We start from the raw sequence: 16,123 nt of genomic DNA on the forward strand, positions 1-16,123 counted from the left end.
ATGTGTGTATGTGTGTATGTTGCGTGTGTGTATGTGTGTTGTGTGTGGTCGGGCCTTTAATAGCCAGGGATCAATTTCAGTTCAATTGTAGGAAGGAATTCAGCCACTCTCTCTCTCTCTCTCTCTTTCTCACTTCCTCTCTCCCTTGCTCGATACACGTGTCAAATTTAAGCATCTTAATTTTCCTATTAAGATCATTGCTGCTTCGGTGGACCAGTAGGCATGGGTGTTGAGAAGTAGTAATAACACATAAGTGCTGGTTTCAAATCTCTTCCAGAAATTACAAGAGATCTAGTTAGATTTTATTTAAGCAACAAAATGTCTTTCTCTTAAGTGTGACACATGCATCAGGTATGCAAAAAAAACACAAATTGGCGTATTAATTATTATTGATAATAAGCTTCTAGGAGCAAGACTTAATTCATATCTCCATGAGTTGGCAATAAAGAAATGAACACCAACACTTCAAGATCAGTGGCTATACACTCGCCAGTAAACCAGAGGTAAAACAAGATAAATACTAAAAATTTTCAGACCTATTCAATAAAATACAAAAATGATGATGATGATGATGATGACAATGATGGTAAAAGTGGCAGTAACAACAATGATAAAAATCTTTAAAATTTTTAAACCTTTAATTATTTACCAACCAGCATCATCACTGAAGTAGACAATAAACTTATATTTCACTAATGAGGCCTAATAAGACTGAAACATGTGTGAAGTTGTCACCTATCTGTTAAAGATTGGACTCATTCCCAACTGCATTTTACATTTAAACTATTGGAGCTATCTCCCTTGGCCTTACATCCATCAATCCATCCATGCATACATACATTCACATGTACGCACACATGCATACATAAATATATACATACATCCACACATACATACAAACATACATATGTTTAGGTAATGATTGTTCACATCACTAAGACTGTAAGATAGTGAAAAGTAGTGACAGTGGACAGTGATAACAATTGAGACCCCCTTTGGTCATGACTAACCGTGGGATTGCACCTAGAAAGTTTCCTTCCCAGGCACAAGTCCGGGTAAGGTTGTTTATGGAAGACCAGCAGTCGCCCATGCATACCAGCCTCCGCTCTCCATGCCACCAGTGTTATCCAATGGAAAGACAAAGGCTGATACAGCTTGACACCTGTGATGTCACAACTCATTTCTACAGCTGAGTGAACTGGAGCAATGTGAAATAAAGTGTCTTGCTCAAGAACACAACACACAGCCCGGACCGGGATTCGAACTCACAATCTCACGATCATAAGCTCGACGCTCTAACCACTGAGCCATGCGCCTTCACAGTGATGACAGTAACAACAACAATAATAATAATAATTATAATGATAATGGTAGGGATAATAATGGTGCTACTGATGTTAGAAATAGCAGCTCAAGAGTTTACCTGAAGTTGGGAAATGCCTCGCTGATAATGAGTTAAAGCCTCACCAATCATTGAAGACAGATTGTTCTTTGTTGATTGAGAGCTGATGCTTGTGGTTCCAGTGTCACATTGGTGTGGTTTGTTGAGAGCCCCAGTCAGCAGGCTATCACCAAGACATAGATCATGGAGCCCCGACAGCCAAAAGTAAAAATGCTCAGAAGCCACCTGGAAATTGAGAAAAATATCCAGTCAGATTTAAAAAGAAAACAAACACAAATGAAACACACAATAAAAGTAAAACATGGCACGTAAAAAGCACCCAGCACACTCTGTTAAATGGTTGGCATTAGGAAGAGCATCCAGCCTCAACAGACAGCTGGAGCCTGAATAGTAACCTGCTAGCTAGCTCCATGTAAAACCATCTAACCCATGCCAGCATGGAAAGTGGGTGTTAAACAATAATAATGATGATGATGATGATGATAGATGTTTATAAATTATCGTATTTTAACTTGCCTAAGGTACGATGCAGTGGAACTGAACCCAGAACTAAGTGGTTGGGAAGCAAATTTCTTACCATACAGCCATACCTAGCACTTATATGGACAGAAACAACAAATTAACCTCTCTCCCTCTCCATACTGGTATTTCCCATCAACTGTAAACTCCAGCCTTGTTCAATTCATCACTCATTCATCTCTACCACCAAGTGTTACTCTCACCTCAACTCTTATGAAACAACCCATCCTCTCCTTCCCCCTCTCTACAATCTTTATCTCCTTCCCAGTTACACCTGCCCACCCTCATGTCGTGTGGGGTAGCCATATATCTTCTCCATAACAAGGTACCTGCGCTAGTCTCTTTATTATACTGTAATCCTTTAGCATTTAAACTGGCCAGATCTGGCCCAAATATTCTATGTTTTATGTTCAAACTGACCAGATCTAGATTCTCACACCTATCCTACAATGTCATTCTAAATATATACAATTACATCATCAAAATGCCAAAGCCACAAGTTAATGCATGATTGATTCAAAATGATGTGAATAAATAAGCATTGTGCGTGAGAAGACCCGGCAGGACAAGTGAGGCCATAATCCCGTGGCCTACACCTTATGCATTCCTGTCCTTCTTGGGACACAAAACTCCACTTGTGAAGACCTGTTGAGGCAAGTGAAGATCAAAATCAAAATCGTAATCTATCAACATCAATGGAATTTGTAGCTGTGATACCAGTGCCGGTGGCACGTAAGAGAACCATCCAAACGTGGCCATAGCCAGCGCCGCCCGACTGGCCTCCATGCCGGTGGCATGTAAAAAGCACCATCTGACTGTGGCCGTTGCCAGCTTCGTCTGGTCCCCATGCCAGTGGCACGTAAAAAGCACCCACTACACTCACGGAGTGGTTGGCATTAGGAAGGGCATCCAGCTGTAGAAACACTGCCAGATCAGACTGGGCCTGGTGCAGCCTTCTAGCTTCCCAGACCTCAGTTGAACCGTCCAACCCATGCCAGCATGAAAGCGGATGTTAAATGATGATGATGATGCATTTGATGGAGTAATCTCAATGTTAAATGGCTAAACTGTCACCACCTAACATAAAAACTACCTCTCCCTCTCAACTCTCAAATACTACTCCAAGTCGAGGGTTTTTTTTTCCTGCTCTTTTACTATCTCGGCTTCCTCACTAGCTCTGGCAGCATGAGAAAGTTACCCAGTACGCAATGTAAAGTGGTTGGCATTTGGGAAGGCATCCAGCCATAGAAGCCATGTCAAATGTGGCACAGCCCTGTGGTCCACCAGATCCTGTGAAACAAGCCATCCCATGCCAGCAAGGAAAAATATACGTTAAATGATGATGATGACGACGGTGCAGGAGTGGCTGTGTGGTAAGTAGCTTGCCTACCAACCACATGGTTCCGGGTTCAGTCCCACTGCGTGGCACCTTGGGCAAGTGTCTTCTACTATAGCCTCGGGCCGACCAAAGCCTTGTGAGTGGATTTGGTAGACGGAAACTGAAAGAAGCCCGTCGTATATATGTATATATATATATGTGTGTGTGTGTGTGTGTGTATGTTTGTGTGTCTGTGTCTGTCCACCTAGCATTGCTTGACAACCGATGCTGGTGTGTTTATGTCCCCGTCACTTAGCGGTTCGGCAAAAAGAGACCGATAGAATAAGTACTGGGCTTACAAAGAATAAGTCCCGGGTTCGAGTTGCTCGACTAAAGGCGGTGCTCCAGCATGGCCGCAGTCAAATGACTGAAACAAATAAAAAAAATAAACCTTCTGAAATTTGTGTGCTCTCCCAATCAAGTGAATCCAAAATGGAATAAAGGGAAAGAAAAAAAAAATCAGTCCTCTTCAGTAAGTTGTTTTAATAACCATAGGAGGATGAAAGGTTAAAGTTTACTTAAGAGAGATTCGAACTCTGATCCAAGATAAACTGAACCTCTTAATCATGTATCGGCATCTGCTTTACACCGTGGTATTAGTGATTCTTAGGTTAAGAGTTAGAGGCAAGGGACATTACTCTTTGTAGCACAGTGGAGCTGGCTGAGTAAAATCGAGGTAATAAAGCGTTGTCGTTGTTGTGGCTTAGTCTGAAGTCAGTCCGAATAGAGAATACCTATGATCTAAAACCTTTCGTATATTAGAGAAAACATTGTCTAATATGCTCTTTTGCTTTTTTTTTTTTTTTAATGGCAGGTAAAAGAAAGGGCATGCAGCCATGGAAACGCGGCTCACCACATTCCATCTGATATTTGCAAGCATGGAAAAGTGGATGTTAAAACGATGATGATGATGATAGTGTGATTTGAAAGCGATTTGGCTAAAAAACCTAGCAGCTTTAGTGACCACACACAATATACAAATCAGGCATAGATAACCTTTCTCAAGAAGCAGGCCACATGAGACATGGCTGTCATCAAGTAGGCTGCATTAGTAAACAAATTCAAGGTAAGTTTCTGTAGTGATCCTATACAACGGCGCGCGCTTGCGCACCGTCCATTTGTATTTCGCGCGTGCGGGGTTGGTGCTTTCACCACCGGAAGAAGAACCCTTTTGCCTACGTAGCAGTTAGCCGAGGCAAGGGGATCGTAAGACGTTGACCACCAGCGTCCAGCAAGCAGCGGTTTGAGACAGCAACGACTGAAGGCGACGGTCACGTATATTTTCTCTCCGTCCGAACTTGATTCTAGCAGCACCATACCAAAAGGCCTTTAACCAAATTGTTGCAGACCACATCTCCCTGTTCCGGACGCCATCTTTGACCAGTGTCGTTTTGCATTTGAACACTTTCTTATTTTACAGCGATAAGGCTCAGCACTGACACATTTATACCAAAGGGATACCAGATAACCACTTATTGTTACTGTTACCACATTAGAGAATAAAGTAGTATATATATATTTTACGTCTGCGTCTTGTTGTTTCTGACTGGTAGAATTCTGGATTATTAAAGCAACGGCTAGTGATTGCTTTCTTGTACCCCGAAAGTACAAGAGAAGATTATATTCACACTAAGTTCGTTACATTTCCATTAGGCATGCAGTTTAGAACACCATGCAGGTGTAGTTTACCCATGACTGGTATAATCTGTAGTTGAGGGTAACTATTTCTCATAAACGCAGAGATTTAGAAAGTCAAAAGACTGGGCAATGGGAAAGAGAAAAGATGCTTTTCTCATGTCATTTTTGTGGACTTTTCTAAAGTAACAGCAGATGATACAAATCTTAACATTGTCCCAATAATAGGCATTTGTTAGATATGCACAAAGAGAGATATTTACAGATAAAGAATATCAAATTATGTGATATTCATGGATTTTCTATAATGGTATCAAGAATAAACAGGCACTCTGTTGATTACGACAATGAGTGTTGCAGTTAAGCCTGAAGTTAAGATGCAAGTGGCTGAGTACTCCACAGATATACTTTTCTACTCTTTCACTTGTTTCAGTCATGTGACTGTGGCCATGCTGGAGCACCACCTTTAGTCGAGCAAATTGACCCCAGGACTTATTCTTTGTAAGCTAGTACTTATTCCATCAGTCTCTTTTGCAAAACCGCTAAGTTACGGGGACGTAAACACACTAGCATCAGTTGTCAAGCGATGTTGGGGGGGACAAACACAGACACACACACACACACACATATATATATATATATATATATATATATATATATATATTATATATATATATATATATATATATATACGGACGTTAAACGATGATGATGATGACATATATACGACGGGCTTTCCGTTTCCGTCTACTAAATCCACTCACAAGGCTTTGGTTGGCCTGAAGCTATAGTAGAAGACACTTGCCCAAGGTGCCACACAGTGGGGCTGAACCCGGGACCATGTGGTTTGTAAGCAAGCTACTTGCCACACAGCCATTCCTATGCCTATGTATAACCTTAACGTAGTTCTTAGGGAGAGTTCACATGACACAATGCGACAAGGCTGACTCTTTGAAATACACATACAACTCATTCCTGCCAGGTAAGTTTAGTGGAGCAACGTGGAATAAAGCATCTTACTCAAGGACAAAATGAGCCACCGGGAATCGAACACACGACCTTACATCTCAAAAATACAAACAGCTGATATACCCATAACAGTAATTGAAACCAGAACACTGGACTCAGTGCTTGCCACACACTAATATCAAATTTAGATTTTGAAATATATGTAATATCAAAAATAAAGTCTTTAAATTACCATAAATCTTATAATTTGAACATCATAATTTTTGGTGCTTTGAACTTTGCCAACAGATTTCAGAAAGAGCAAGGTTATGTTCTAAAGGAAATTAAGCATTTCTTTTATGTTGGCTGTGATGTTTTATAAATTATCATATTTTAACATGTATAAGGAACCCTTGTGTATTAAGGAACCCTCTAATTTTGGGGGCTTAAAATTTGGAAAAAAGGTTTTGTAACGGATTATAATATTATCCATGTATAAGAAACTCCCATGTTTTTTTTTACCTAATTTTTGATAAAAAACGGGTTCCTTACAAATGTTAAAATATGGTAAATGTTATAGCCAACAGAATCAACTCCAATACAGTGTTGTATATTTAGTTGGAATGTGCCTATGATCTTTACAGCCAAGTATATAGAATATACTAGCCAAGTACAAGGGATGTACAAGTCAGGTACATGTGTACCAGTCAGGTACAGATGTACTTGCCGAGTACACAAGACATGATAGCCAAGTACAGCTGTAGTAACCAAGTACAAGGAATGTAGTAACTAAATATTGAAGATGTAATTGGTAAGTATAGAAATATTAGTCAAGTAGCTGCCATGTATAGGAGATGTACTGGCCAAGTACAAGGCTTGTATGAGCTGAGAATAATTTTTATAATAAAGAACTATAACTGCTTGAATTATTTTTCAGTGTATTACCTATATCTATTTGATTAACATTACAGAGATCAAAGGCAAAGTTGATCCCCCAAGGATATATATGGATACATACATACATCCATATATATATATATGTATATATAGTCAATTCAAATAAATGAGTAAAAATTAATGGACAAGAAGAGGTGAAAAGAGAGAGTTTGACATTTTGAGTATAGTTCTTCGTCAGAAAGGAGAAAGGGAAAAGTCCAAAGAAGGAAAAGAAATTGCCAACACACATGATGAGTATACAGGAATAAATTATCCAGGTGGGTACTATAAGAGCTTTCAGTAATAGTCTGGGTTCATACTTAGAAGTAAACTAAAAAATTAGTAGAGGCTGGTGCTTGACCATTGTCAATTCCCTATCCTTTACCTAAACTATCCATATGAAAAAGACATCCTACAAGTAACTCATAAGTCATGGGTTCAAATCCATTGCAAGATTCCAGTGCAGAATAATAAACTGTATAAACCTTAGCGCAACTCTTCTTGAGAAAGTTATCTGTGATAGATTACCATTTTATGCAGGGGCGTTCTCTCATATGTATATGAGAGATAGATTTAGCCTGGATAAGGGTGTATAAAAACCAGAAACAATACTACCATGATTCATTGCTAGATTACTAATGGTATGTGGAGGCGCAATGGCCCAGTGGTTAGGGCAGCGGACTCCTGGTCGTACGATCGCGGTTTCGATTCCCAGACCGGGCGTTGTGAGTGTTTATTGAGCGAAAACACCTAAAGCTCCACGAGGCTCCGGCAGGGGTGGTGGTGATCCCTGCTGTACTCTTTCACCACAACTTTCTCTCACTCTTACTTCTTGTTTCTGTTGTACCTGTATTTCAAAGGGCCGGCCTTGTCACTCTCTGTGTCACACTGAATATCCCCGAGAATTATGTTAAGGGTACACGTGTCTGTGGAGTGCTCAGCCACTTACACGTTAATTTCACGAGCAGGCTGTTCCATTGATCGGATCAACCGGAACCCTCGTCGTCGTAACCGACGGAGTGCTTCCCTCCCCCACTAATGGTATGTTGGTCCAACCCATGCTAGTATGGAAAATGAATGTTAAATGATGTTGAGAATTTAGAACAAGTATTGTTAGAAAATTCAGAATTACAGTATTCTTTGTATCAAATTATGGCATAAAAAAGCTGAAATATAAAGAAAACACATATATTACTAGTATATCATGAATTTACCTTGTTCTTAATAGAACAGAGAAGATTGACAGCAATGTGATATTGTTGGTAACGCATGGCTTGACGGACAACACGATATGCTTGCCAGGCATCCCCCTGTGGAGCTGCTTGCATAACCAAGTTATGCAGGTTTTCAGGAAGATTTTCACCATGGGCCATAAGGAAGAGTAATGTGCAAAGTCGAGCCTGTACAAAAAGAAAAAAAAACACTTTGCAGATAATTTTGTTCTTGTAAAATTGAAATGTTTTTTATTGAAGAAATTGCATTTCATATTGACAAAATTTAGCCAAAATTTGATATGCAATTGTGTAACCCTACAGTTTGGTGGCTATAATCTAATTTTTTGTTCAAATAGCCAGACATCTGTGGATGGCTTACTCTTTTACTTGTTTCAGTCATTTGATTGCGGCCATGCTGGAGCACCGCCTTTAGTCGAGCAAATCAATCCCGGGACTTATTCTTTGTAAGCCCAGTACTTATTCTATCGGTCTCTTTTGCCGAACCGCTAAGTTACGGGGACGTAAACACACCAGCATCGGTTGTCAACCAATGCTAGGGGAACAAACACAAACACATATACATATATATACATATATACGACAGGCTTCTTTCAGTTTCCGTCTACCAAATCCACTCACAAGGCATTGGTCGGGGCTATAGCAGAAGACACTTGCCCAAGATGCCATGCAGTGGGACTGAACCCAGAACCATGTGGTTGGTAAGCAAGCTACTTACCACACAGCCACAACACTTTCATTGAGAGTATATTTCTATCAAGGGTAACCATTACTTTTGTCTGGTAACCAAATTATTTCCCCTTTGTTACTTTTTTAAAAAATATAATTTCAGTCGAGAGAATCTGTGTTTGAGCTGACGGAATCGTCACCGAACTGGAAAAGCGCTTAGTGGCATTTTTTCCCAGCTTTACGGTCTGCATTCAAATGCCGCCAGAGTTGTCTTTGCCTTTCGTTCTTTAGAGGTCAATAAAATAAGTACCAGTTGACCACTGGAGTTGATGTAATCCACTTGTCCCCTCCCCCAAATTTGCTGGCCTTGTGCCAAAATTAGAAACCAATATTAAACCTAAACAAGGCAGTGATTTGGCAGCATTGTTAGAATACCAAACAAAATGCTTGGCAGCATTTCGTGAGTCTTTACATTCTGAGTTCCAATTCCACAAGGGTCAGCTTTGCCTTTCACCCTTTCAGGGTTGATAAAATAGGTACCAGTTGAATGCTGGGGTTAATTTAATCAACTTAGCCTCTCCCTAAACCTGCTAGCCTTGTGCCCATCCGTTCGTGGCCATTGCCAGCCTCGCCTCGCCTCGCCCCTGTGCCGGTGGCACGTAAAAGTTCTATCCGTTCGTGGCCGTTGCCAGCCTCGCCTGGCCCCCGTGCTGGTGGTACGTAAAAGCACCATCCGTCCGTGGCTGTTTGCCAGCTCCGTCTGGCACCTGTGCGGGTGGCACGTAAAAAGTACCCACTACACTCATGGAGTGGTTGGCGTTAGGAAGGGCATCCAGCTGTAGAAACACTGCCAGATCAGACTGGGCCTGATGCAGCCTTCTGGCTTCACAGACCCCAGTTGAACCGTCCAACCCATGCTAGCATGGAAAACGGACGCTAAATGATGATGATGATGATTAAGCCTAAAACGAAAATTAAAACTGAGAGTTCTAAAATGTATGAAAAAGATCTTTACTCTGCTGTTATTATTATCCTCATTTTTGACATCTGTTTCCCATGCTTTCAGGAATTGGATAGATTCTTCTGTAACATAACATCTCACCACTTGTTATCTTTTATTTCCTTCATGAAGTTCAGTCTCTTGAGATCAGCCTTTATCACTTTTCTCATATATTCCTCCACTTGGTTCACTTGGCGCTTCTTTACCAAATTGTTATCTTTCAAACTCATTACATGTTTGTCCTAATGGAAAGGTCTTTCTTGCACACTTCAGTCAATTCCATTTACACTCGCTGTGGTCTCTCACCTCTTGAGGGAACTCTTCTGATGAGGAGACTATGGTGGTTTGGTCACGCATTGCAGCATCCCCATGAAAAATTCATCTGGAAGACGATAGCACCAGATCCTCTCCTGGGTTGGCATAAGGGGAGGGGTGGTCAGCTGAAGACATGGCTCATGACAGTCAAAGTAAATATGGAGCTTTGTTTTTGGCCCTCGACTCTTTGGCATTTGTTGCTGAACCAAGAATGGCTTCAAAGCGCTGCAGAATCGGCCACCAACAGACGTGCGCACACTACCTTGACCCATGATGCAGTGAACTCAACAGAAGCTGGCTTGACCCTTTCTGGGTGAATGCCATTACATGGCAAGAGAGACAAGACAGTTCCACTAATAATTTTTCTCTCAGTACATCTCATCCACTCTAACATCCAAAGAAGTAGCATCATCATTATTATTATCATTTAATGTCCATTGTCCATGCTGACATGGGTCAAACAGTTTGACTGGGCTGGTACACAGAAGGCTTCACTAGACTCCAGTCTGATTTGGCATGGTTTTCTATGGCTGGATGCCCTTCCTAACGCCAACCACTCCAAGAGTGTAATGGGTACTTTTATGTGCCACCGGGGTGTGTTCACATGTCACCAACATGGGTGCCAATTTGTGAGACACTGGTAACTGTCACAACTGTGGTTTTTCTCAGCTTGATGGGCCTTCCTTCTCAAGCAGGACATAATGCCAAAGGTCTTGGTCATTACCTCCATGAGGCCCAATAAAACTCTTTACTAACAGAGACAAAATCTCTTTTTTCCACCATGTTCTTAATTTGGTCACTATACTTTTATGAACACCCATTACCTCTGTTGTGTAGGTCAATTAGATAACAAAAACTATCAACTAGCTTTAGGATTTCATGGATGCTCTTCCTACTATTTACTCCTGCGTATATGCTACATACATATTCCTTCTTTTCTGTCCAGCTGCCTCTGATCCCACAGTATCTCTTATCACCCATAATTTACATGGAGTACACAGCATAAAATTCCTACCAACATCATTTCTGCAAATCAAGCATGGCCACTTCTCAAGATGGCAGCTGAGTTCTGTATTGTTTTTCTGTTGTTTGTCTTTTATACCTCTTGATTTTAGGCTCTTTTCTTCTAATTAATTGATTTGGCTATGCAAACCAAGTTGTTGGCATATAGGAATTCCCATGAGCCAATTTTGAACTCCTCTACGATGGCTTGGAAAACCCCGAGAAACATGATGGGGCTGAGAATTGAGTCTTGACGGACACCTATCAGCACACCAAATTCCTAACTAAACTCATTGTTGGTTTTCACTACAGTCATTTAGTTGCTTTAGTGACAGCCAGACTAAAAAGTGTGGAACTTTATCAAAGGCCTTCTTCAAGTCAAAAAAGGTTCTTAGCTAAAAGCAGCCACTATACTTAGCCTAGTGGAGTATGGTGGCTTGCTTTCATGAGATGAAAAGAAAAAAGGATATATTTTATAATGAAAAGAAAATATCAATACCTTCACTGAAGGATCAATAAAGTTTCCTTGCTCAGCAGAGAGAATATCCATCAGGATTGGTAATATTGGTTCCAATGCTGCACTATTTGTGGAACCAACAGCCGCCAAACTATCACAGACCAGTGCCATGTGAACATCTGAGAGAGAATGGGCTAAAATTGAAAAAAATAACATTTACTAGGTATTTTACTAGTAGCTGTACCCAGCCTAACCTGGGTTTATTATTTATTAATACCTAAAGTTTATAAAGCACAGGTTACATCAAGTAAATACCTAATTGAGTAATTATCGGTAAAAGTCATGAAGCTTTTCACTGTCTCCATAAGCAAAAAGATGTTCCTTAATGCAAAATTTGAGCTATCTAAGAGCAAAACAGTGGAACATGAATACATATCTCTTTCTCTTTTACTTGTTTCAGTCATTTGACTGCGGCCATGCTGGAGCAACTCGACCCTGGGCCTTATTCTTTTGTAAGCCCAGTACTTATTCTATGGGTCTCTTTTGCCGAACCGCTAAGTAACGGGGACATAAACACACCAGCATCGGTTGTCAAGCAATGCTAGGGGGACAAACACACACACGCATATATATATATATACATATATACGACGGGCTTCTTTTCAGTTTCCATCTGTCAAATCCACTCACAAGGCTTTGGTCAGCCCGAGGCTATAGTAGAAGACACTTCCCAAGGTGCCACGCAGTGGGACTGAACCCGGAACCATGTGGTTGGTAAACAAGCTACTTACCACACAGCCACTCCTGCACCTATAGCATATATTCACTTTTAGATATTAAGATTAGAAAATAAACTTCTCATATATTTGATTATCCTTTGTGTATTAGTTCTATTCGCAGGAAATAGCAGTGAGTAGGAGTTAGACTCAAATCTCAGAATAGTAAACTCCTTAGTGTAAACTCCTTAGATTGTTAAATCCAACTACAGTAAAAACAGGGCTATAATGTTACAACTGCTCGTGCCTTGCCCTTTTTTTGACATGTCACCATCTCAGTAGTAGGCCTATCGCTCAGTCTGGTTTAGCATTACCCCTTACTCCTAGGCTGCCTTTAGTAAAATTCACTCTGTTTCTATTATTTGAACCCATGCAGTGCCATGTAAAAGCACTCATGTGGTACCACGTAAAAGTGCCTGTGCAATGCCATGTAAAAGCACCCAGCACGCTCTGTAAAATGGTTGGCACCAGGAAGGGCATCCGGTCATAGAAACCATGCCAAATCAGACTGGAGTCTGGTGCGGCTCCCCAGCCTGCCAGCTCTGGTCACACCATCCAACCCATGTCAGTATGGACAACGGATGCTAAATGATGATGATGTAGAACCAGAAACCCCAGTTCCTTTCCTACCCACATTGACCCAGCAAAAGTTCATGCTGAAAGCAAATGGCATGGGCACTGCTCTTTTTGCCATGAAAAATTTGCGAAAATTATACAGAAAACCCATAACTAGATTCCAAGGAAAAATTACTTTTCTTAATTTCATTGTTTTACCCAAATAATATACACACGAAACTTGATTAGTAATATTAGTGATTAGTATACTGTCACAGGTGGTGTTATGGATCAGAGACAAAAAAAAATTTATCTGGCACTGGCACAGTCTACAAAGCTGTAAACGTGTACCACAAGATGGTATAGTTCACATTGTGAGCAGTAGAAGCACTGTAAAATTGCCCAAAGTTCTATTGGTCAACATTATTAAGTTCAAATCTATGAGTGAGAAAATTACCTACAGTAGACTAGTATTCAATCCCAGAAAAGATTTCTCTTCCTTTTGCTTAATGCTATACAGCCCTAGACTGAAAGTTGATTCAATGGATCACTGAGATTTATGGAAATGTTTACATTTTCCACAGTTATCCAAAAAGTCACATGATTTAACCCTTTAGCATTTAAATCATACAGCATCTCGAAAGAGTCCTTAAGCTGGCTACCCGCATGGTTCTTGGTCTCAAGCATTTGTCTTATGAAGAAAGGCTGAAGACGCTCGACATTTATTCTCTAGAAAAACAACAACGCCGTGGAGATCTCATTCTTGCTCACAACATCATAAGCGGAAAGTGTAACCTCTCGAAAGAGCTGTTCTTCACTCCTGCTCCAGAGCGTCGGCTGCGGGGTCATTCCGAAAAGCTCTACCTGCGACGATTTCATCTCAATCGAAGGAGAGGAGCTTTCTCCGTCCGGGTTGCGGATCCATGGAACAAGCTGCCGGACGAAATGGTGAAGGTGCCGACGACCGCTTGGTTCAAAGTCTCCCTTGACCACAAGTGGCCTGAACTCTTTACATGAACACCACCCTGTACATAACTCCATGTCCCCCTACATGGCCTTGCTTTTTGCTTTTTGAGCCAAAAAATTAACTAACTAACTAACTAACTGACTAACTAAATCAGCCATATTTGGCCCAAATATTCTTCTTTGTTTTATGTTCAAACTGGTGAGACTTGGCTTCCCACAGCAGCTCTACAATGTCATTCTACAACTTGCCTCATCAAAACCCCAAAGCTACATGAAAACGCATGGTTAATTCAAGACAACGTGAATAGATAAGCATTACTTTCAAAAAATAATATGAATGCTAAAGGGTAAACCCCAGGTCATCTCCGATCAAGTAGACATGTGGCAGAAAAACATTCCATTAGTGACATTATCAAATTTATTTTTCCTTGTTCTAAGACAGCATGATATGATTTTAGATAATTTAGTTAGTTTCTAGCAGGTCAAGGGCCAGGATGGGTGACTGCTGGAGAATGAAAAGTGTTACAAGTATATAAATGTAGTCGATGGTAACTATAGAGAGAGAGACAACCAGTGAGTGGTATGAAGTAGAATTGAAACAACATACGGATTAACTGAGATACTGTTTATTTTTTATCATCTAGGGGCTTTCTCCGTCCGGGTTGCGGATCCGTGGAATAAGCTGCCAGACGAGATGGTGACGATGCCGACGATCGCTCGGTTCAAAGTCTCCCTTGACCACAAGTGGCCAGAACTCTTTACATGAACACCACCCTGTACATAACTCCATGACCCCCTACATGGCCTTGCTTTTTGCTTTTTGAGCCAAAAAATTAACTAACTAACTAACTAACATACCAGCAACACAGAGAAACAAAGATAATACCAATGTCAATAATAGTACTGGTGATATGATAATGATAGCAGTGGTTGTGGTGGTCATGGGATAATGGTACTGGTGGTGGGCTAAAGTGATGGTAATGTGATGAATAGATTGTCGTGCAATGTGATGATAAGTGATGATGAAATAATGAAAGTGATGGTGGTGGTGATGATGATAGTGGCAGTGTGGTAATGTAATGATGGGGAAGTTGTGATGGTGGTGGTGGCATGATGATGGTAGTGGTAGTGTGATGATGATGTTAGTGATAAAATGAGGATGATGATGTAGCTGTCAATGATAGTGTTCATGATGATGATAGTGATGGTGATATGGTATAGTCATCATAATGGTGATGATGACTATGATGAACACACTGTGATAATATGGTGATGAGGAGGATGAAAACATGTGTTGATGAGGGGATAATGACAGAGACGGGATCAAGATATCAAGATGTGATGATGATGATGATGATGATACAACTACAATGACAACAGTACAAAAACAACCTGCCTGGATTTGACTGCAACAAGTTAGCCATGGTGTCCACAAAATCAATGCACAGTTCAGGAAACTTGCTGCACATTTTCACTACACATTTTAAACTCAGCTGCAGAGATATGAAGTTTTTTTTTTTTAAAGATGGAAAATTAAAAAAAAAACAAATAAATAACAACTTTAAAAAAATTGAAAGTGGGATAAATTATGGGAAAAAAGAGTTAAACTATTAGTTTAATTACAAATTACGTAAGGCAGCTTACTATATCACATTGTGGTATACTACATGACAGTAACACATAGTAATACATACGCTATATTTGAACCCCTACCAAAAGGCGGCGAGCTGGCAGAAAAGTTAGCACGGCGGGCGAAATGCGCAGCTGTATTTCGTCTGCCGCTACGTTCTGAGTTCAAATTCCGACGAGGTCGACTTTGCCTTTCATCCTTTCGGGGTCGATTAAATAAGTACCAGTTACGCACTGGGGTCGATGTAATCGACTTAATCCGTTTGTCTGTCCTTGTTTGTCCCCTCTGTGTTTAGCCCCTTGTGGGTAGTAAAGAAATATATATTTGAACCCCTACCAATGTGTAGAGTGTTGTTTGTTCTTTCTCGAGCCACACCTGGCTCATAGGGCCAGTTTCCTTGTGTATAGATTCCCCACCTGGACGGGACGCCAGTCCATCGCAGGCGAGCTGCAAGATGCAGGAGGAAAGAGTGAGCGAAAGTTGTGACGAAAGAGTCAGCAGAAGCTCGTCATTGCCTTCTGCTGGAGCCACGTGGAGCTTAGGTGTTTCGCGCATAAACACACACAACGCCCGGTCTGAGATTCAAACCTGCGATCCCTCGACCGCGAGTCCGCTGCCCTAACCACTAGGCCATGTGCTTCCACGTAATGTGTAGAGTGTGGCAAGGCATAAGTATTACATTATATTGTAGTATGATATACCA

At 40.8% G+C, this 16,123-nt stretch overlaps 1 protein-coding gene across 1 annotated transcript in view; it reads right to left on the reverse strand.

Moving 5' to 3' along the window:
• The window catches only part of LOC115210782 (integrator complex subunit 7-like), a 67,173-nt gene that overhangs the window by 23,071 nt on the left and 27,979 nt on the right, over positions 1-16,123 (reverse strand). The window contains exons 10-13 of the mRNA XM_029779509.2: positions 15,187-15,283; positions 11,536-11,687; positions 8,033-8,218; positions 1,424-1,627 (exon numbers count right to left, since the gene is read on the reverse strand). Of these exons, the coding sequence (XP_029635369.1) occupies positions 1,424-1,627; positions 8,033-8,218; positions 11,536-11,687; positions 15,187-15,283 (639 nt within the window). The remainder of the gene's footprint in view (positions 1-1,423; positions 1,628-8,032; positions 8,219-11,535; positions 11,688-15,186; positions 15,284-16,123) is intronic.

The sequence above is a fragment of the Octopus sinensis genome, linkage group LG4 (assembly GCF_006345805.1).
Source record: "Octopus sinensis linkage group LG4, ASM634580v1, whole genome shotgun sequence".
Lineage (NCBI taxonomy): Eukaryota > Metazoa > Mollusca > Cephalopoda > Octopoda > Octopodidae > Octopus > Octopus sinensis.